At 30.8% G+C, this 24,612-nt stretch overlaps 1 protein-coding gene across 2 annotated transcripts in view; it reads left to right on the top strand.

Annotated features, from left to right (window-relative positions):
* LOC137931674 (uncharacterized) overlaps window positions 1-24,612 on the top strand; it is a 220,260-nt gene that overhangs the window by 176,425 nt on the left and 19,223 nt on the right. For both annotated transcript variants that reach the window (XM_068775155.1, XM_068775158.1), the window contains exon 4: window positions 22,283-22,376. In XM_068775155.1, the coding sequence (XP_068631256.1) occupies window positions 22,283-22,376 (94 nt within the window). The remainder of the gene's footprint in view (window positions 1-22,282; window positions 22,377-24,612) is intronic.

The raw sequence follows: 24,612 nt of genomic DNA, 5'->3' as shown, positions 1-24,612 counted from the left end.
AAGTCTTCTGTCCATTCTGGGTGGATATCTTACGCTGCACTTGACGGTCCGTGGCATCCAATCCAGAACCTGAAGAATCTAGCAGCCATTAATTCTGCACACTGTGGATTGTCCGGAGCCACTTCGGTTTTCCAATCTGTTGGGTTATCCCTGGTTTACGTCAGTTAATTTTTTCCGTCTCCAGATCTACCCTTCTATCTCCGTGCACAAAAGAAACTTACCATCAGGGTATCCCAAGGGGTATATTATTAATACATATCAAAATCGTTCTGTGTAGAGTTTTGTTTTGATGTTACTAGAAATAAATATATTATTACATTTAGACGTTTGAACAATCCTTATACTAGTAAATAATATTTAAAACTTGTCATGTTGAGATGCAGTTTATTTTCATGGCTGTTTAAATTTCGATGTTTGCAAATCAACTTTATTGTCATATAGTCCGAACAGTTCACAATGTAAAGTCACGCATAAAAGTCGTACTAATTTATAAACTCGTATTTATAAAGTTATCGTGCGACGTGAGAAACAATGTTAAGGCAAATTCGTAAGTAAAATATTTTTAATACAAATCACGTTTCGTTTCTTGTAGTTAAAACCTTAAGGTCCGTTAATTATGTTATAAATGTTTATGTATGATGAACATTTTCAATCATTGATATATGTTGAAACGGACGTGTTTTATATAGTTTTCAAATACTTTTGCTTTTAGACCTCAAACGCTGTCATGATGTGTGTGTGATAAAAAATAAATTGTTACGAAATAAACTTAAAAAGTCTTGTACCGACAAATTTGTCTATTGTTTTAATATTATCTTCTATTATTTACTTGAATATTTGATTGACTAAAACACGTAGGTAGTCTTTACTACAGTATAAATCACTATTTCTTACGTTGTCAGTGGTTTATATTCTCAGAAGAACAAAACAACGAATGTTGCTATTGCGAAACTCAATAGCTGGTCTGTAGCAAGTGGTGATATCGCAACTGTGGTCTGCATTATACGCCTCGGAAAGGATATGTCATGCACTGATTAATAACTACAGAGATGTCAGCTAATTCTCAAACGTAAAACATAGAAAAGTGTTCCTTTAACGAACTACTATGTAATATATTTTAAAATTTCTGTTGAAAATGGTTGCAAAAGACGCTAAAGTATTTTTTTTAATTAAGTCTAATTCACTTAATAACAAAAGTTATATGCTAATCATGTATTAACTTTTAAATTGAATGTTGTACGGTATTGGGTTAAAAACTGTTGTTTTCAAATTTAAAATGTTTGGTGTTTCCCGTTTAAAATATTATATTTTCGATTCTATTTTCCTTATAGAATATTACAAGGAAAAAAGAATCAAGTATTATATGTCAAAATACTAACAATTTAAAATTTTACTGTTGAAATATTTCAAAGTTACGAAATTCATTAATGTAGAAAATTAATTTATAATATAGGCAGAAGGATATTATTGAAATATTTATTAAATTTCTTTACAAAAGTAATTGCGTTTCAATATTTTGGCAACAGATTAGATAAATATTCACAGACCTATTTTTAAACAACGATAAAAATACCAATACGGAAATAAATGTGCCAATAATTGGCGAGGGCATGTATTCTAAACCAGCTCAAGGTGCAGCTACATTATCTGATTATTTTATCGCAAATATTTGTACTTATTATAAGTTTATGCCGTTTCTATTAATAGGTCAAATATAGTCTAATGAAGCAATGTAATAGCGTTCAGATTGTTATAAAATCACGGCTAGCAATTTGTGTATTGATGACCAGAATTTTTAATATTTTTATATACACCTACTAGATATATATAGTGTAATACATCTTGCCCACATACGTGCATACGTAGTCTGTAAGAAGTAAGGTAAAAAAATTTTATAAGGCGGAAATAAGAGTGATTTATTTTGAGATTTTGATTATATCGTTTCATATGTATATCGTTCAATATGTATATGCCATGTCCAACAGGTGACATAACGACGCTGAATAAAATGTACTCAAAAATAAACTCATATTATAAATTTCAATAAAGAAAGATCTATTATTTATTGGTATCAAGAATTTTTATATATTTGTCTATTGTATTTTTTAATTTAACATACAACATATAGTAACTCTCTTATAGATTGAACCGCAATTAATGAGTCGGGTAAGTACATATTATTATGAAACGGTATAACTCTTGTCAAACTGTTCACGAATTGATCTAAACCAGGCCAGTTTTATGAAATACATTACATACGTGCAGCTAACCGTCGTTGTATTAAGTCTGTAAATTAAATATTTTGTTTATAAATAAATCTGATGCTGCAAATAAAAAATATTTATTAAACGTTACTGTCCGATATCATTTTTGGTTGTTATTTTTTTAATTTAAAATAAAAAATTACGTGAATGAATACCTTTTCTGTATCATTTTATTTATTTACTGCTATAAATGCTTAAGTTTGTTTTTTTTTTACAATTTGGTAAAGTTATAAATAATGCTAAGCAAGTGAAATTTTAATAATTACTCATTTGCTGTTTACCCGTTGGCAATTATGATTTTTTTTAATGGAATCAGGCGTTACCTCGCAGAAGTCCATCCTAATTAAGAAAAGGACCAATATTTAGCAATTTCCGCACATGCAGTGGTAGTCGTGTCAATAATAATAATTGTCACTCTGTGTTTGGCACTAATCGGTGTAACATAACTCCTGAAGATGCCCCTTGGAGGGGTGAAACACGTGTTGAGTAATTATGTGGTGGCGGTTGTGTGATTCGCATTGTTTGCCGCATACGCATTTATCAGCGGGCTGACGGGCGGTGCATTTCATTGCACGACTACCACTGCATGTGCGGAAGTGGCTAAATATTGATCCTTTTCTTAATTATGATTTTACTGAGTGTGGGGGCTGAGAACTCTTTTGCCGTAACTCGAAGGATCCATTAGGATCCTGGAACTTTAGAGATCGTTTTTAGGGTCAGTACTTTCATATATTGTCATGAGAGATGACGATCTACAATATAGTAAATATTCTAAGATTATCGCTTACTTAATGCTTGGGAATTGCCTCAGGAAAATTAAAACATACGCACGGAGATTACGTTTTAGTAGTGGGCAACTTTCAATGAAAACCATATGGTATAAATTTTAAATTAATTCTATTGTTACTCCGGCGCCAGTTTGTCTGAATCATTGGATTCTCCAGACAATAGTGTGTTGTCGTTTCCTGTTAGGTCTTGATTACGAGTTTTCTTGCTTCGTAGAAATAATAATAGTATTCGTTATTTCAACAAAATAACAATAGTTCTGTTCTATTCTGTTTCGAATCGTACTTTACATCATCATAATGTTATTAATTGACAAAAATAATAAAAAGCAAGAAAGGGCATGATCACTAATCCAGCACGCTAAACCCACAGCAGATTGAAGAATACGTGATCATCTTTAGTATTAAAAATACCGTTTACCATACTTTTCTTTACGTTCATGAGAAATGGTGGCGATATAAGTGCGTGCCAACCGATTGAACCCGCGACTAACTTGACTGAATGTATTATACTTTGTATACAAAAAAGAAAAAAATATATATTTATGTTAAGTATTATTCAATACATTTGAATTAAAATAATAAAAGGTGAGTTGTTAAAAAATGTGTCTTTGTATATAAATATATATATTGTGTGTGTGTGTGTACGCGTGTGTGTGTGCGCGTGTGTGTGTGTGTACACATTAGTAATCTGCAGCAACACTTTTTTAACCGTTTACCTTTTATTTTAATTCAAAAGACAAACTCCAAATTACCAACCAATCCGCTTTGGGAATGCCAATTTGCAAAGTTTAAGTATTGGCGACGCATACAATGTAGACCGCTAGTTATGTCACTGATTAAAAATCAAATCACTTTCGCTGTTTGGTAACGGTAATTGACTGCACACACTGTCTGGGTGGCACGTTGTACTGCGTAAGAAAGTTCAGATACGTACGTGTGTTGCAAAAATTACTTAATCTTGTTTCTAAATTATAATAAATAATAATTAAAACGATGGTATAAATTTAGAAGCAGGTACATACAAATCGGGTCTCATTGTTAAACTAATAGTTATTTAACGAGCCATATAAATAGCTTCTCTCGGGAATAATAGTCATAACTTAAACTTGAAGGATGTCTACTTTTGCTGGTTTTCTCTTGTCTTGTCTCAGTGGGCTGGTTTTCGCAAAAAGCGGCAATGTGCTCATTTTACGTCATCTAGAAGGATTTCTTTATAGAGGAGTTCAAGCTGATGCGGTTGGGTTATTCTGGTATTGTCTTTATGATATACAAAAGTAGTCTTTTGATGCTTAAAGGATAATATTAAAAAATGATTGTTTTTCTATAAGACCGAATTCAACATGAAGAGACCCTTTGATAAACGAAACCTGCATAGCCTAGTGGAATGTGCAAGATAAAGTGGCAATTGGCAAGTCATGCACCGCACAGAACACATGGCCGCCATTTCTTGACCGGTTTTATTAGTTTCTGGAAGAGGCCTATACCTAGCAGATGATGTCGTGTAGGCTAAAATAATGATGATGACGTACAAATCACTGTGGCAGAAATAAAAAACAGTAAATTTAAACATGAGTTTTTTTTATTTAACAGAATACTCTTTCAAAGTTCTGTGTGAAGTTCTCTGCTCTATTCAAAATATATTTCTTATATAATAAGAAATGTATTATGTATTGTGGATAAGCCTCTCATCAGGTGGATCGACGGCATAGCAAAGGCCTATAGAGATGATATAAACAGCATTATCTTTTTAATTCTTTGTATTTGTTTTGCCTGCCATCATCCATTTGGCTGCCAGTGAGTGTAGTTTCGTGTGTGAAATGCGCCCTCCTTAGAAGCGCCACACCGGCGCCGGATGCACGTCATACGCGACGGAAGTCGGCCGACTGGCTGCTGTCACGCGGAGTGATTTGTCATTGAGCCGTTAACATCACGTCGATCATTGTACTGTGCAACGGCAATCTGCTCCAATAAACTCCAGTATCAAAGGTCCAAAGGCACATTCAGTGAACGAACTCGAATAAACGAAAGTCCCAATCAAATCGCTAATGTCCAATCAAAATCATATTCAACTTTGTTAAACCACATGCGTCTAACATGTGTTTTTAATGATCCATACGAAACAAGTATTCGTATATATTTAGAGTTTTATACATTACGTAAATTTGTGTAAATAATTTCTATCTTCTCTCCAACTGTTTTCATTCGTTTTTAGCGTGTATATTTTATATAACATAATCCGTAGACAAATTACTTGAGTTACGTATTTGTATTTGTATAATATCTCATACTTTTCTAAATTATTATTATGTAACTATTTGTTTGTTCCTCAAATAAATAAAATATCTTCTGCTTGAAATAACTATACCACCAGCATTAACATTAATGTCCTACTGTTTGAAACTATTGTGAGAATCTTAAAACACTTAAACTGGTATTTTCATTAGAGAGATACGCTTGGTTCATTAGTTATTATCGGAATATGTCATGATAAGCCGATAAACATAAATGACCCAAAAATTTACGTGAACGAGCGTCGTCAAACAGTGGCCGCTGACTTTTTTAGCATTATAAAATGTAAAAAGTCAAATATTATGAATACAGACTATACAAAAACATTGTTGACAAAAGAACATAAATTCTAAATTTAAAATTTATTATAACTTACCTCTGCTAAGCCGAATCTAATTGTATAAGGTTAATATACAATAACTGTTACATTAAAGAGTCGTTCAAATGGTGAAAAGAGCAAATGTCGCTGTAATTCGGATTTGAATTAAGCAGGTAAGTATTCGGAGTCAAAAAGAGCCACGATCAAAAACAAGGCCCCAAAAAAGATAAAAAGAAAGTGAATCTTCGTAAACATGATTTACATAAATTTTAAGTCACTATTCGATGACTTTAAATACAGACGAAAATTAAAGAAAGTATACATAAAAATTGAAACTACAGACTTTCTAGAAATGAACATTACATGCATTCAAAATTAATACACCAAAGAAACGTCACTGTGTTTGAATTATTCGGAGCTACTTAATTTAAGATATTTGATAGTCAAAATCTATTTTTGATGCGTATTATTGAATATACTCAAACAATGGCAAGGTACTTAGTTCATTGTGTTAGCAAGTTGAAAGTCAACTCTGTTATGAAGACGACTTAGTAAGACACGGAGACAAGGCAAATACAAATTTTATCAACGAATCAGAAATTATCAATATTATTGTTAACTAATTTTTACAGAACAATGTGTGTGCCCACTTGAGTTAAAAGTAGAAAAATTGTGACAGAAAGTATATACGCACTTCCCTGATTTTTAAATAAATTTGTATAATTATATCTTTTTACAATAAAAGACAGAGGTTAAACTGAGTACGTAAAGAAGTCTAACAAGTTTGACAGAGCCCACAAAGTGGTATATATATTACTTACAGCTCAAGTTACCGTAATCTGCAAGTTTTATTACTTACAACTTTAGACCAGGTTATGTAGAGGGTCATTGCCTTGACTTTATCACGTCGCTAATGGATAGGTTGCTTAAGTAGTTAATAAAAATATAAGGTTATAAACAATAAATGTAGATGCCGCTTAGAATCTACCGTCAACACTTATACAACGATTATGAAGAAACTTATAATTAAAAAAAAATATAGTATTTAATTCTTCATTGTTATCGTTTCAGCCGTAAGGCGTACATAGCTGAACAAAGTTCATTACCATAGATTTTCATTAAGACCCACAGTAGGCTGCATTCTGCGTCTTCCGGTGACCAAAAAACGGTGGTCTAACGATGCGTGTGTCGGCCTGTGGTCTTTACTCTAAAACCTTAAGACTCCATAGGCTATCAGCTTCCTATAAAGCCTGTTACTGCCATTTCAACTTGCCAATCAGCTACACGATGTTACTTACACAACTTTCGAATAAATTTATGAAAGCTAAAAGAAAACAAATCTTATTACTATTCTTGATTTTATACTCTGTGTTATAAGCCGTTATGCATGTGAAATGGAGTTAATGTACACATTTGTCAGCACAAACAGCTTTATACAATTCTTAATCACTCTATTTAAAGTATTCACTCTTAAATAAGTAACATTAATTTTTTTTTGTATTGGAATGAGACAGGCCTTAAGGCAATACAAAGCCTGGAGACACTGATGATAAACAATTATTAATTTTAATATATTGTCATCCGAATTATTACATTTAATATTTCTGAAACTATCGATATTTGGTACGCGTGTACCATATTTTAATTGATTCCAAATGAGCTATACTTCCACCCCTTTCAAGCTTTTACATCTATAACAAATTACCCTGTATTATAAACATTTATACATGTTTATATGCGCATAAATATACGTATTCTGTTATAATCCAAAGACATCCGGCATTGTCCTAAAATTTATTGTAATCGAAACAGTATGTTATAAGGTTTTTAGCATATGTAAATAGAAGCGGAAAGACACGATCCATGGGCAATACTTTATGCATGCGTGACCCCTCCTTTCCGCCAGATGTCCGAAATGTCGGTATGCATGGAATATCGTTACACATTGATGCTATGAGTCATAACCTAACTATATAAGTTTAGTATTATACAACTTGGGACAGTATAATATTGTATACATTGTGCTTAAAAAAGTTACATTTTTTCTTAGAGAAAATAAAAATGCTTCTATATTTGAAATGAATAATGTAGTTCATACACCTTCAACGCCTGAAAAAAAATCTACTCGAAATCATTTTAAAACCCACTAAACAGTTAGTCTTGTATCACTTTTGATGATATGACAATAAAATTTCAGGCATTCGAACACAATCAATGGTGCGTCTGTTTATAAATTTATACTCAATAATAAGCACCTTACTTAAATTCCGTCATCCTCAATGAATATTTTAAATAATCAGTTGTTTTTAAAATACAAATCTACAAAAATCGACAATGAAAACTTACAATTTCAGTATCTGGAAGTTCGTAATTTTGTTTTATAATTCGAAATTTATGCAGTATATACGATATAATAGCTTTTAATATTTATTAAAAAACAATGAAATAGTTAATCTCTGATTCATAAAATTCTGGTATAACAGAATGCTATAGATAATGTTGTAATGAGGTGTTCCCATTACACCGGTTTTTAGCGGTGATTCACACAAAGGTTTATCTATAAGAAAGATGAGTTTACGTTAAGATGCGGTAGCGGTTGCTATTTTCAGTGGAATACTCACTGTCTGGTTCATACCCTTCAGCTAATAATCAGTACAAGCACACGTGGATTAACTGTTCACATAAACTTTATTTATTTACCTGTATCTATTATTATAATAAACTATTATAGAATTGTGCACAAAATTTCACACGATTATTATTTTAAGCATTAGTTTTTTAAACTTGTGCATGTTAATAAAATATTTAATTAACATCAGATTAACCTGAAAAACCTGCAAAGAACTATATAAACGTACATGTACAGGATGATTGTTTATACGCGTAAAATTTTTACAGCGGAAATGTCTAGCTTATTTGCTGTCAATTAATGTATCATACCCCTCATACCAAAATCAATGATTTTTGAAATTATAAATAACGTTATAATGATATAGCAAGAATACGTTTTCGAGATACGGATTACTTTATATTAAAATTTGTTGTTGTTTACCGTATATCTCTGCATACTTTGTACTGCAAGAAGTTGTTGGCCTATCAAATTACAATGTTCAAAAATATTAATGTAACATATTTTAGAGTAATCACTTTATGCAGGTGATTTGAAATAAATGCTGGCAAATGAGATATACCTTTACCTGCTATTCCTAAAAGTTTTTACATTTATTGTCAATAAACCTGTATACCCTTTTTTATTAACAATTAAAAAATACTGTCATAATGCAAAAATTTCAAAACTAACTAATAATTTTAGAAAATTCGTTACATAAATTACACCCAAAGTTTTGCCTCCAACTTCGACCCCGATGGTGGCATTGACCGTAATGTTTGGGGATGGCCGCCAAAAAAACCCAGCCTTATAATATTTTTGAGCACGCTAAGGTAAGCCTATATACCCGTAGCGTGAGCTCAAATAGCACTGGCGGAAACGTGAGAGTAATTAAAACAATTAAAAATAAATCTCCACATGACAGGCAGCTCAGAAAAAATCGTCAAGTACGCCAGTGAGAAATAGCACAAATATAATGATGATAACATATGTAGCCATTTTAAATAAACAATCCTTTACATAATAAAATAGAATAGCTCTCCGGTGTTGGATTTTCCTTAAATTACGTCATGGGTATATTTAAGAAAAGTGAATATCAGTATATATTTGCATTTAACTCGAGCGTTTTATCATGTCAGCCGATAGACGTTCATTGAAAAGTTTAGGCTTTTTCTAAAAATTGCTGCTGACTATGTTGTTTGTAGTATATTATATACTAGTGCTATATTTTACTATTTGCATAAAACATCTAGTTTCGATATCTCTCTAAATTCTTTGTAGTATTGAAAAAATATGTTTATTTATAATGATTAAGAAAGAGAGCTACACTTTTTATACATTAGATGACAAGAGATGAAAAAAAAAACTTTGATTAATTTAATTTAAATTTAAGTTAAATTGTAGGTAGAGAATCATATAACGAAAATAAGTGATAGAAAACAAGCTTATGTGTCAAGGGTTTTGTTGGCGTTAATCTATTTGACAAGAACTAATGGCTTTATTATCTATTATCACGTAATTTTTACTAAGATATCTTTTATAAAGTACTCATTATGAACCCTTGTAGCTTCACATTGATCTATGCAACTACAGAGTGGAATCAATTATATATTACATTCGATCAAATTTAGTTTTTCAGACAGTTTTCTTGAAGTAGACAATAGGACACTAAAATTGATTCAATACGCATAATTTATATAGATTACTTTATAAACATACAAATAAATTTTAAATTTTTGTCTCCTTTTAATATTTTCCTGTGTGTCCCACTAACCTTATGTTTTTCAAATTGTGTCATAGTTATCAAAATATATTAAACAATTAAAAAATTCAGGGAAATATTCGCGAAATTTTACAATTCATAGTTCTCTTTAAGTTTTTTTTTGAGTAAAGTCTTTAAAAAATAAATTCGTATGGGTCGAGAACAATAAACACCCGTGCGGTCAATGTATGAGAATCGCTACATTATTACTCTATGGTATATTAAAAGGAATCGTACTAAAGAACACGAGTAAGTCTAAGGAATATAGTGAGTCAGTTAAAAGTATGTAATAGTTTCCTATCACGTTGCTTACAACGTGTTTATGTTTACGCTATAATTATATATCAACGCGACCAGCTCTAATCTGTCACCAAAGGGGATTTACTTATATGATATTTATGATCTTGTAGCTACATACAATCATATAGCTTCCCGTTTACCTAATATAGCTAATTTTATAATATGAACCTTGCTGAACCTATTCACGATAGACACAATTAATTGAAAATGTATACAGAAATAATAATCTTAAAATATCTACAAATGTATTTACTTTTGTATTATCGTCGTTCGTTTTCAGTGTATAGACTCAAACTGCAAGGCCTTTCCCAAAAATATAAGGGGGGATGATATACCATAATCGCCACAATAGCCTATGTAGCTCTATTGGTATTCGTCTTATAAAGTATACGAGTGATGAACAATGATCGGCAATGAATAATAATATGAATAAATAAAATACGATATACCATGCACTATATATATGTTGGTATTTTAAATCCTTTGTGTACTAAAACGATAACACTTTCGATCTATATTCTTTATGGCGATCGTCGTCGTTTTACCCCAAAGACACCTATTACAATTCGTGCTCAATTCGTGTATTAATATAAACAAATACAGTATTTACATGTCTCAATAAGGGACAAATGAAGAGACACTAAATATTTATTTTAATCGTAAAATGACAAGATTTAGTTGATAGTTTTAAACATCTTACTCATAAAACTAAACTAAGTTTGATTAATAATATAGTGTATGCCAATACGCAGAACTGACACAAGATAACACACGTCTCTTCATCAGTAAATTGACTAACTACAGAACCATATAAACCGGAGCTTGCAATGCCTGTTTACTACCGAGAATTACTTAGACGACTTCTTGGAAGAGATCTGCAAAGAGTGAGGTCCGTCAAACATTTAACTTTATAAACAGAGTGATTGGTTAATAGGTTTAAAATCTCCAAAGACGTTTAGGTATAGAATTTGCTGTCAATAAATAAAAAAAAGAAAACATTTGCTGTCAATTAACGTATGGTTCCAAATTAATTCATACTAAAATTAAATATTGTTTGCTATTTTCCTGCATATCTCGTATTGTTAAAAGATATTGGCCTGTCGCCTTCCTTTATTAATTAATATAGCATAACAAAGTAATCACTTCATATATGGTAATTGGAAGGAGTAAAAGCATTAAAGATTTTTGCTGACAAAGGAGCTATATGTTACCTATATATATCAATCCTATAAATATCAATCACCTTGTATAATATAAGCTTTAAACACTTAATTTCATATTAACTTTATAAGTTTATTAAACTTTATAGTTGAATTTTTAAGCTTCATTAATGATTTTTTAAAAAAAAATAAGACACTAAAGTAATTACTTTGTAGAGTACAAATTAATTATATATATTATAATAAACTCACATTGTATAAAACTTCATTTCGATGTCAGTAACATCGTAGATTCTATTGTAAGTGGTAGTAATATTACATAATATTACGTGTTACTTCTTCGGATATTTCTGTTTAAGACATTTGTATTATTTTGCATGTTAACAAACATTCAAGTTATTTATAATTAATTTCCGTCCCCTTTAAAAGCGCGTCTATTCTGAACAAAAATGGCGCACATTCCCCGCCGGTCGACCGATCCCGGTTTTTTTTTCTTTTATTGTTGTCCTTCTTTAGCCTGTCGCTGCCGAGGGGTTGTGCACCTCAACGATGCTTTATAAATAAAAGCACATCGGAGTTGCCAGTTGCGATATTTTGCTCTTACTTCAGTATTATTTACACAGTATGTTGGTGGATGTATAAATTAGTCAACTAAATAATTTTATTTAATAAATTTATAGAATTTAATTTCTATGCAAATGTTATGTTTATTACGGCAATCGTAAACAATATTTTTCGAAACAAAAAAGGTAAAAAACTGGTAAGGAAAACCACAACATTCGTTATATTATAGGTGTAAGAGATGTAAATATACGAGTCATTTCTCAGCAAAACACTTTGCGGCTTTTATGCCTATTTCCAATCTACTTGTGTAGAGTACCTAACAATTCTGAAAAATACATATTTTGTATTGCAATGCCAATAACTTCTGGCAGTACAAAGTTTGCAAGAGCAGATAATAAACAATAATTATTTTAATACATATAAAATACTCGGACTTTTGTAAGTAAACGTTAAGTTATTTATTTATTATGAAACCATTGGTTTTTAGATAGGTTATATATCATACATTAATTTGTAGCGAAGAAGCTATGCCTGTAACCAATCACCTCGTATATAGTGATTAACGTTTTCTGTAGAATTTTCTGTAGAAAGTTCATTGGTGTTTTTTCCAGTACATAAAATGTTAAAAACTAATACACACGTAAAGTATTTAAAATCGTAATCACTCCGGAGATTCAAGACGTAGCTTTCTCTGCACCTGAACCAGTTTTCCGTGAATGGTAGTCAATAACTTTCAGTGAAAGTCATTTGCAAGAATACGTTACATAATCGTCCTTAATATAACTGCGACAATTTCATTTGTCTTTCTTAGTAACAAAGCACAATTGAAGGAGATATTTTGAATATATGAATACAATAATATCCCTACTGCGGTACGTCTTATAGACGATATTTGTTTGCATTGCTTTATAGCGGTAGTGTGTAATAATAATTAATCATAGCGGCATGCTTTGTGATTATTGCATACATACGATCGTCGTCTTATGGCTTTGGAACAATTATTCAACAAAAGGTCGAAAGGAAGTCACTTTCACTCGCCTTTTACCGGCGACCTAGATGTACGAACGTTTGAAAGTTTTTGAATCATATTCTTAGTTGAATATTTGTTATTATGCTGATTAAAGTTATGATAATTTTATTTATTTATTTATGTGTAACAAAGAATATATTTTTAATTCAGTTAATCTAATTAAAATTTAAAACCTAAACCTTTTTCGAAAAAAAAGTTAAAATAAAGAAGCTATGTAACGACTCAAAGCTTTTGTTACGCTTTTATAAAGAAATCTGCAACACAAAATAAAAAAATATTCTCAAAATAATCACTTAACACTTCATAAACTTGCAAAATTCTTTTCATCATTTACAGAAAAAAAAACTAAACATATACACATAAAACAAATAAATTTACGTATAAATAAATATTATATTGCTTATGTGCTGATGCAATATTAAACTTCAGTTTTTTTTTTTTATTTATGTATTACATATATCATTGACAAATAATTATATTCTTTTAAATAAGAAGCACTCTGAAGGTTGTAAAAATTTATAACTCGTACTAATATCAATGACTTATTAGAATTAATATATCCAATAATTATAAATAAATAAAATGTAATAAAGAAATGTAAAACATAACGTTGGACATTTATGTGCAAGTAAAATTAAATGGTAATATTGTTTTAAAATTTAGGAGTCGTAGCCCAGCGGTAACGACTGAGGCTTGCGATCGAAAATCGATTACCGGTATAAAGTCTTAAACAATCCACTCGATGCGTGAATTATATAGGATTGCCACTGATCACTAACATGTTTCCAGAGGTTGGATAGCAGTGTCTCTATATACCATAATACCAAGCTGTGATCGCCAACCCGCCTGCCAAGCTTAGCGATTGTGTTACATCCCCTATCTTTAGGAAGTGCCTTGCAGTGGGCGTCTTTAGACTTAGCGACAAAAATAATAGTATTATTTACTTTTAAATCGTTTCTATGTGATTACCACGCAGAAATATTCGATAAGAAAAACGTAATGTTTTCTTTTTAGCCGCTGATGTAATGTCAATTTGAAATGGCGTGTGTGCAACTAATTTCTTATCACTACGATTTACAGCTTGACTTTGACGTATTGAAAACGATAGTACGTAATAATGTACATAAACGAACATAGATTATAAAAAGATGCTGGAACACAAAAGACAGCTCGTCAATGTCTTACATTATTTAAAATAAGCGATTTATTAACTGATGCAATACGATGTTTCTATTTGTTTTTACAATAAATGCACTTACTACACATCAAACAATTACAATGCCTGATTAATACGTGCCCGAAAGTGTTATTTTAAACTGTTTATGTAAAATAATAAAATTAGTACTACGGAAATGCAAGAAGCTACAACGTTCTATTAATTTTTTTACTGAGATATAATGTGCATTTTGCATTTTTAAAGAAATTGATATTCTTACTGTTCCTTCGCTATACATTTTATTATTACATATTATTTAGGGCTCTTAATTCAAAGTCTTGTATTGATTGTGACAGGCACAGGATAAATTAAAAAAAAATTAACTCGTAACACCTGAATTTCGTCAAGGAGTTAACAAATCCTTAATGGGTATGGATGTACGCAAATACAATAAAGTTCCACGAAATATTAAGATATTTTGTTGACCTTCCGTTTATTTAATAATATACTTATTACATTATATTATTAAATAAATCGTATTACTGCACTCAAGATTTTTTAGATACAGATGAAAGAAAAAATTGTTAAAATTCATTAAAAAAAACAGCGGTGAGTTTCTAGCCCGCTATTATCAACAGATTATCGTTCCGATCCGTTGGTAGCTTACTACTTATTGCGTGATTCCTATAAGAATAAATATATTCCGAATTTAAATTTAGAACTCGCTTTTTTCACGCAGACTCGGTTTTTTAAAAATCTTCTTTTTGTAGTAGTCTTATTTTAAAAGTAATTTTCAACATGTCGGTAACAACAATCAGGATTTACGACTTGATAATTTTACGATGACAAGATTAAGAAAAGATTAATACGTTCAACAAGATCTATCACAGTCACCTGAATTCTAAAGTGACATTTTATTTACTAGAGACGTGCGTCCTATTTTTTAGTTAATTTCCTTTAATTGATGTAATAACAAACTAATTTGTATATATTGTTAAGTACAAAGAAAAAAATTAAGAAATTACGTTTTTTGACAAGACCGCTCATTGAACTCATCTTTTAGCCTTTTACGTTTGTTTTATTTTTATGTTTATTAATGTACTATAAAAAGTAAATAAGCAAATTAAAAAATATTAATTTTCGATCATCAACGTTCCGTAATCTAACGTTTTCTTCAAAATGAAATAAAGTTACAAAACTACGAAACAGGAATAAGCAATATATTGAAAAATAATATAAAAAATATTGGGACTTCCTACATGTAACTTAATAAATTTAAAAAGAATTTGTGTCCGGCGGATGACAACGTTATCTGCCGGAAAGGGTAATTGTCGCAGTGTGTATCTATTTACGTAGAAATGTCTAGAGATAAAATCACTGCATAAAGAACATTTCTTGAACTCGAGAGCTTCGTCGATATCTAATTAGCGTGAATAGAATTTATATGTATAAAGCATATTTGGGCTCAGTTATTTTGGGATTAACACTCTTTTGTATAAAATAAACAGTTTTGTATCAAAGAATTATCGCAAAATTCGCACATGTGCTCCCGCCATAAAGCTGTAACCACACCAAAGCCGCTTACCAAACAAACAAACCGCAGATGTTGGCACCGTCCTATCTTTTCACGATGGCTTGGCTTAGTTTCAATTTCTTTGCATGGTTTCATTACACGCCAGATTTTCGGTTTTACTCTCTATTACGTTCTGCCTATTTTAACTAGTTTTCCTAACGTTATTATTCTATTCATAGGCTAAAACTTCAAACGTTTGCGTAGAAAATGCTTTCAAAGAAAATTAGCGTATCGAAGTGCTATAAATTTTTATATTCCGAAACGAACGTTGTATTCATTTTGAATTATTACCTCTTATTGTTAAACGCAACTTCAAACATAATTTCAAATTTATCAAACACGACAGTAATATATACTACACAATCTTTTATATTTTAACTGTCAATTGATTCTATTCTCTATTGCTGTTTAAAACGTATTATACTACTCATTACATATATTATTTGCTTACCTTTCGCGTCATTCATTCCATTCAGCATCATCATCATTTCTGCCGTGAGACATCCACTGCTGGACGTAGATATACCAAGTCCACAGATATCCATTAAGGCCGGTTGAATCAAGCGTCTAGCGATCCGTTGACCTTAAGGTCGTGTATCCACCATGTTGGAAGACGTGCTTCACTGATCTGCACTCCTGAATCTTAAGGTGCCAGCAGTCATTTATTCTGCACGCTGTGATCTGCCTGCTTTCGTTTGTTTACAGATCTCCTGGTGCCTGATTCTATCTCATAGAAAAAGTCCGAGCGTAGCTCTATTCATAGTTCGTTGAACATACCTTTGAATCTTAAAGTTAAAGACCACGGTTTTGTTCCGTAAGTCATCACTGATAACTCACATTCCTTTCATTCCTTTAAAAACAATCGAAGCCAAAAACAAATTCGGACATGGAAAGGTAACATTGATCGGTGGGCTTTAATTTAGTGTTATCGTTTACATCACTATGGTCACGTGCGTTGTACCGTTCTTTTACAATCACCATTGTTTGCAATGTTTTTAATTGGCTTCAGATTTCCAAACACAGCGCAAGCGCTTTACAGGCCTTTGTTAATATAGCGTGTAGAATTCGACGCTATTTTTATATTCAATATGGGTAATTTTTAAAACCTAATGGATGTATTTGGGGACTATAGTTTTGTCTTCATCTCGTTTGGTGAAACATATTTGTCTAGCAGCCTATAAATTTATCTTACGAAGACTCTCACAACTTTTTAAAATAAAGATCGACAATTTTTCCACAACTTTGCTGTATGTGTAAAAGGTTACTTAATAAATCGTCTCTCGACAATATCTAAAACTAAAGTTCTTTTAAATTAATATACATAAATATAAGTTTAAGAAAATACTCCGCTTTTTTTAAATAAATGAGCTAAGTACCTCATATCAAGTTAAATAATTTCTTCCACCTTAAAATGCTAGAGTAAAACTATGCCTACCTTTTTAATCTGATAAATTGTTCCGTATACGTTATTAATAATGATAAAAATATCCAGTCTATAGAATTAACTGATTGATGTTTTACGATTTAGTATTACATTTATTTATACATTATTCGATATTACTTATTAAGATCCTTATTTAATCGACCTGAATCAAGCCGAACTTACCTACTTTAACTTCGGTCAGTTTAAAAAACGTGGCCACGAGAGTTCCTAATGCGAATTGATTTGAAAAGAGCTCGCAACAAAATCATTCGGAATTTTTTTTGTCACCATATTTATAAATATCCTTAGTGCAGTAAGTAAATTCAGAAGACAATAAATTGGAAAGTTTAATTATATTAAAATCCTAAACACTATAATTTATATTAAAATTTTTGTTTAATAAACCATTTAAATTTATCATATGATAGTGGAGGCATTACACTGAAGTTTATTGTAAAAGCATACACAGTAATTCGGTAATAAATACATTTCAAATATCTATAATAAGTACTAAAAAATGTTTTATACCGAGTATGGTTTAACGTAAATTTTCATTTCCTTCGAGGCAAGTAAATTGATCAATTAAGATTTAAAGAAAACTATAAAACATATGTTGACACTAAAAAGATTATTACAAAATGATTTTCGGATATATTCGTACTAATTAAAAATGAATTTGTTGATTTTTATTATCAATATCAATCATTGGCATAACAGGTGGCATCGATTGTATGTAACACGAGACGTCCATTTGTACTTGTACGCAGTAACGCAGAATCGCGGAGTCAGTACTCACGTCACGGATGGGTTGCACCTTTTGTGGAAGAAGGTTACACGTGCAAATTCTAAATCGTTGATTTCGCATATTCTAACAGACTGGCGCCAATGCTAGGTGGTGTCAGGTAAACGAAATGTGTTGCTATGTAAAGCGATTATGAATTTAGATTGTTTTGTTTTTCATCTGCTTTGCTATCAAAAGTTACACATGTAACCTTTTTGTAATGAGTTTCAATGTCAGACAAGAAAAAAAAATGATTATATTAATGTTTTTAGGTCAATTGGATGGAAGATTTTGATTAGATATTTGAGATCGAGGTGAAGCGTATAAGAAAGTAAAGATTTTAAACTAGGGCTTACAACACTACCTTTTCTCTAAAACAAATATTCTCATGTCTTATGGAGGTTAAGTCAATTTTATGTATTTTGCTGGTTTGAAACTTAGTATACATATAACAAGTGAAGCAAGTACCTATCTATAAAAACCGAGCTTCATTCAAAAACTACAATAGTTTTGAGCTCAGATCATTTTTTTTACAGAACTATCAGGCGAAAATTTTTAAAAGTTGTCGGGATATCTAATCAGGGACTGATGTGTATCGTAATTTTGTCAAGAATATATAAAATACTCGATGATACCAACAGTCTGAAAATTGAACGACATCCGTTTTTTTTATATCTTTCAGAATAATGCCGAAAGTTTCAAACGAAATTAAGTTCTTCCGCTTCCGACGTTTATTTTTGGTCATTATTTGTTAACATTACATATAGCAATAAAACAATCAAATCTTTATTCATATATGGTTCAGAGCATTAAAGGATTTAAAAGGATATACAAGGTCCGTGTGGCATGTTTAAAAATGTCGAACGCGCGTCGTGCGGACGTGATGTACGGGCCAGGTCGCGGACGTCCGCGTCTCTTCCGACAACAGCCAATGTGTTACAAGATAAAATGTCACATTATACAAATTGGCTCCGACGTTACAATTTAAATTCGATATAAGAAGTGACTTTAATAGTTTTCCATAAATTTTAATTTTGACTCAATTTAATTATAATTATTATAATATGTACTTTGTTATTCGAAGAATTGTGTATACGAAGTAGCCCCACCCACTGGGCACTTTGCTCGTGCAATCGACGTTTGTTGGCACCGAAAGTTTTTCGACCACGAGCCGGTACTTGCAGCGCATATAGGCCCACAACTAGATGGATTAACGATTGCCAGGATCGAGGGAAAACATTCTGCAGTAGGCGTCTATCGACTGACATAATAATAGTAAATTATTTTGTTGATATGGTGTTAAGCATTGAGTAATATGGAATTCTCCATGCGATAAATTAAAACTAATTTCTCTTTGATATTTTTCCGAATCTCCCATCAAAATTGCCATCTTTCAAAATCGTGTTCATATAATATATAAATAATAATAGAAAAGTAATAAAAACTTTTTATTTTACTTACGCATTTGATATGGACGAGCTCAATTAAATTTGCACAGTTTCGAAAAAATTGAATAAATAGAGGTTCAATGAACCATCCTTTTTCCTTATTTAAATTTTTACGATACACCCGGAAGGATTTTATCTCGCGCGCGTTCTGCAAATCAACAAACGCGATTCTACTTCCTTTTTATTTGTCCTCACTTGTAGACATTGAACACGTTCCTTAATTGATAATATTTTTAAGCAAAAAGTATACAATGAAAACCTTATTTCTGATATCTGAGGGAGGTCTATGCCTTGCAGTGGGTGTCTATAGACTAATAAGATGTTGATGATGGTGAATGTAATAACACAAAACAATTGTATTGGGGTCCAAGTGTTTCGAAGTCAGTCTAGCCAAGCTAATCTTAGTCGGGCAATCGTGGGAGCAATGAGTGAACCTAATTTAAGTTACACCGTCATTAGCGAAAGCATCATTAACTTGTTGTTACTTAAGTTAATTTAAGTAATCCTATAGTTTGTAGAACCGCAAGCAATACCGGAACCAGAAGACTGTGCCAAGTTTGTTTATATTAGTTGAGTTAAAGCTATCTAACCTTTACGGAACTTCAATTATAAACAATTTATTAATTTAAATACTGTTTTGTTGTGTAATTTTGTATATTAACTAAGGTATTTCCGAGGAAGAATGTGGTTAGTTATAAGGACATTATTGAAAAGAAGAAAACATTTTATTAGACATTAAACCAGTTTTCGATTTGAAGTCTTTGCAAAAACAAAACAAAACTTTTCTTTAGTGAATTAACTTAAGCAATGTGAAAATTACAAACATACACAGAATGATTAGTATCAGTTCGTTTCCTATCAATTAATAAACGGTACAGTCTATCAGGTTTTAGAAATAATAAATAGTATGATGATAATATACCGAGAAAAAGTGTTTTTAAAATTTGAATTACTACTTATTAATATTATTATTGTTTGCTATCTGTCCTTGCTGATTTTGTACTAGAAGAAGTTATTAGTCGTTCACATACCTATAAAATTTTGGAGTAAGCACTTTATAAAGGGTGACAAATGACCTATACATTCATACTTTTAAAGCCCAAACTATGTATAACTAATGGATCTGTATATACTTATATCTACACAAAACCTCTTGAGATGCCTAAATCTCACAAATGAATATATATCAACAGATAAAAAATCTTGAACAAGCAATTTATTCAGATAATTAGAACACGTACGGTATCTTTAAAAAAAAGGTGATAAGTGCATTCACCCCTATCCGACCGGACGATGCACTTTCTAGAGCACCTAATTTTATAGCCGGTAACTGAACGCATTTTACGAACGTTATACTACAGGTCGCTTTATAGGCGCCAACTTAGCTTGGTTAGGCTAATGACTCTGAAAGGTTCCACAAAGTTTATTAGGATTTTCATCTGTAGTACATAGGCTTTAGAGACCAAATTCAATTGCCATTACCCTCCAACCGCTACTACTCTTTATAAAGTTAAAAAGGAAGACGTACTCGAAATAAAAAAAAATACGTGACTGTTTTGTTCGTCCTATTATTATAAAAGTAGAATTGTAAAGTTAATTGAATTGAAACTCCTTAAATGGCTTTTTCAAAATGATGTTATTATTAGCTTTATTACTATATGCGTACAGTTTAAACTCCTTTAGATCTTAGTCATAATAGCATGCATAAATTTAAACTACTGTTTATTTAGTAAAACGTAAGTTATTCAATTAAAAGTAATAAGTTAGGTGTCACATCTAAGTAGGATTTTTTAAATTATATCGTGACACAGCTGTAAAAGCCAGAAAGACTTACAGAGCCCAACATCAATTGTAAACGGCTATAGTATTGAAAAAAAAATACAGAAACATAACAAAAAAAATCGATTGAGACATTCTAAGACGCCTTGGTGGATTTTTTGCGAAAACGAAATTGCCCTTTATTGTACGGGGAACACATAAATATGTACATGTAAAAATCGGGGAGTCGGCCGTTGGCACGGTTACGTAGGGTTGTCATCGACCCCGTATTTTCCCACAGTTATCGATTCGTCTGCAAATTTTAAATATACGGATTACAAACAACAATTGCAATGTAACGCAAATCTTGGTATGCAGTTTAAACTAATTAAATGTAAGCATTCTCTTTTTAAAACCATTGTAATTGGAAAAGGTACAGTATCTATACCTTTTCCAGTTATAACTACTAACACTAGCGTATCCTACATACTCACTTCCGACCTCTCTACGATATAGTATTGTTCATTATTCTCTTAACTACTTCCCTTCGTCTAGCTTCATTAATGTATAATTTGTGCGATAATCAACAATATTTAAATTAAAAACAATACCTTATTAATTATTTTACAACATTTAATGCAATTAGAATCACCTGACGGTAATTATGGGATATAAAAGTTACATTTATTTTAACGACATTTACCTATTAACTTTTGAAATGAAAATAGGTTGAGGATCATCGTTCTGACATGATTTAAACTAAAATTTAGTTTTTAAGGATAGACACATGATAAATATTACTGCTTTTTAATAATAATTTTTTGTTTAAAGAAAAGAAACCATTATGCGCATGTAACGTTAATAATGTCTCTTCATATCAATGAAGAACTAAGAATGATTTCTTATGCTAAGTTCTTTGCACTTCGTTTGTTGAGTTAGTACATAAACAGACAAACTGAGACGCATTATTTTCTCGCTTTGGTAATCTAATGTCAAGTGATGACAATCTGTCTTAAATCCTATGGACATAAAAATAATGTACAAAATTGTTTGTTACAGATGCCCCGAATGATGCGAATTACATGATATGCGGTGTTGTGATTGCCATGGCCCTTGTCGGGCTCATTATAGTGCTGCTGGCACTAACTATAAAGTAAGTGAACCTGTTTATATAAATATAAATAAATACCTTTTTCCCTTAATTTCATAACATTAAAATAACTTTACCAAATTAATTTTTATTAGTTTTATAATACTTGGAAATTGTGGCGAAACATTAAAGAAATATAAAATTAATGTCAATTGTAACTGCGTGTTTGACAGTTCGCTGTGAACTTTGTGCGATACACAATTTAAATTAATAAAACTTAAATAGAACAATGTCAGTCGATTCAGCTAGGGTAATTATAAATAATTTATTAAAAAATCATATCAAGAACAATTATAATAAAATATTTAATGAAAATTATTATCTAAAATTTGTGCTTCTCCAAAAGTTACAACAAATTTAAAAACGGCATCAGGAATGTTTTATGATTATTAATATACACTTAATTGTCAATTTTATTAAATTACAAATAATAAAAAAAAATTCAAACATTAAGACGTTAAATATCTAAAATATCCAGAGCTGTATCTATCTGAAGTTAAATAAATAGATTTTTTTATAAAACTATAGGAATAGAAGAAAGCTAGTTAACAAAAGTCGTAAGGCCAAATAAATATTATGCCACATAAAGCCTTTTATCTTCGGCTATTATTAATAAGAATTTGCAATTAACTTAACGTATTTTCTTATTTAAATATTATTATTAATAGCAGTTAATTTTTGTTAAGTACTTAAGTAAACCGAAAAATGTAGAAGCCGGTCCGGTGCTATTTTATCGTCAAACATAATTAATAAATTAATAGAAGATTCAAAATATTGTCGTTCTAGAACCGTTTTCTATAAAATTTATGTATAATTGATTTATGCTATGAGAATAATATTATGATGGATTTGGATCATCTATAGATTAATATAAATCAAAACACGACTGTGAGGATTGTGCCAAAATGTGCGATCATAAATCGTATACCGCCTCAAGTAGTTGATGTTATAGTGTAAATATTTGACTAGAAAGCAAAATGGTAATATACAGAGTGATTCGAAATAGGTTCACAGGTCTTATAAAGGCAAATATATATCTCATGTGTCAGCGAATAGGTTAAAAACTTTTACACCAATTTTTCAATCATTATAAAATAATTCCGATATTATTTTCTGTTGGAATGCGAGAGGCCTATATCTCCTGGTAGTACAAAGTCTGAAGGATTGTAAACAGTAATTAATTTTAATATTTTGATTACTCATTTTCTTGCTATAGCGTCACTATGTTATTTGATATTTTTATAACCATAGTTATATAATGGTTTTTATATTTTGATGGCTTAAGATACATTAATTGACAGGAAGTTTACATGCATTTACCATCCTTTTAAAGATTTTACACGTGTAACTAATCACATTGTTTACTTATTTATCAGTATACATTTATGTCGACAAATACATTTCAAAATTTCCATAAAATTCTATGTCGCTTTAAAACTATCAACGTCTATTTGACTATCGATAGATATCCATACTTTCATATAATATGATGCATTTAGACTTTTGGCAAAATGTCAGAATGTGTCTTTTCAAATCACTACATTCCCAGCCGATTGTGTAATTTCATTTCAAAATCGTCTCAGATTTTAAGCTAGACATAAACTGCAAAATCTGGTGCATAAAGAACTTTCCCAATGATAATAAAATCACAGTCCTGATTTATCAAGGGAGTCTTTGTATGTGTAATAAAACAAAGACACGTCTGTAATACTACGTAACTTATTCAATTAACAATACCAAATTAGTCAGCTTGGCTTGCGACGACTGTCATCAGAAAAGATCTTGCCAAATTATGCGAACATATATATAAATAAATCAATAGTAAACTATACTATTACTTACATAGAAAAATTGGTTTTGGATTTTAAAGCTATAGAGCAGTAAATGTATAAAAATGAAAAAAGTTTAAAAGCTTTTCTTGAAATGCGACACGTTAATAACTTCTACCACTAAAATATCTGTAGGTTAGTAATTCGAATTTTAAAAACGCTTTTTCTTCCTTACGTTATTTAATATTTTTGTAAGCATTGATTTTTGAGTAGGACTATACATTCATTGACAGAAAATTGGCTATTCATTTGCCTATTTACAACTAACAACTATAAAAGTATAATTCATTTATACAATAGTAGTAAAAGTAGGAGCTCTTGCGGTTGTCCGTAGATAAAAACTAACAGGTGCATATTAATTCAATGGAATTATTACTTCGTTATTGCAGTATAAAATATAAACAATCTCA

This window comes from Battus philenor, unplaced genomic scaffold (assembly GCF_028537555.1).
Source record: "Battus philenor isolate CCGP_79_NKW_IND1 unplaced genomic scaffold, ilBatPhil1.0.hap1 SCAF_8, whole genome shotgun sequence".
Lineage (NCBI taxonomy): Eukaryota > Metazoa > Arthropoda > Insecta > Lepidoptera > Papilionidae > Battus > Battus philenor.
The sequence above is the reverse complement of the archived record's forward strand: the minus strand, read 5'-3'. Positions and strand labels throughout refer to the sequence as shown.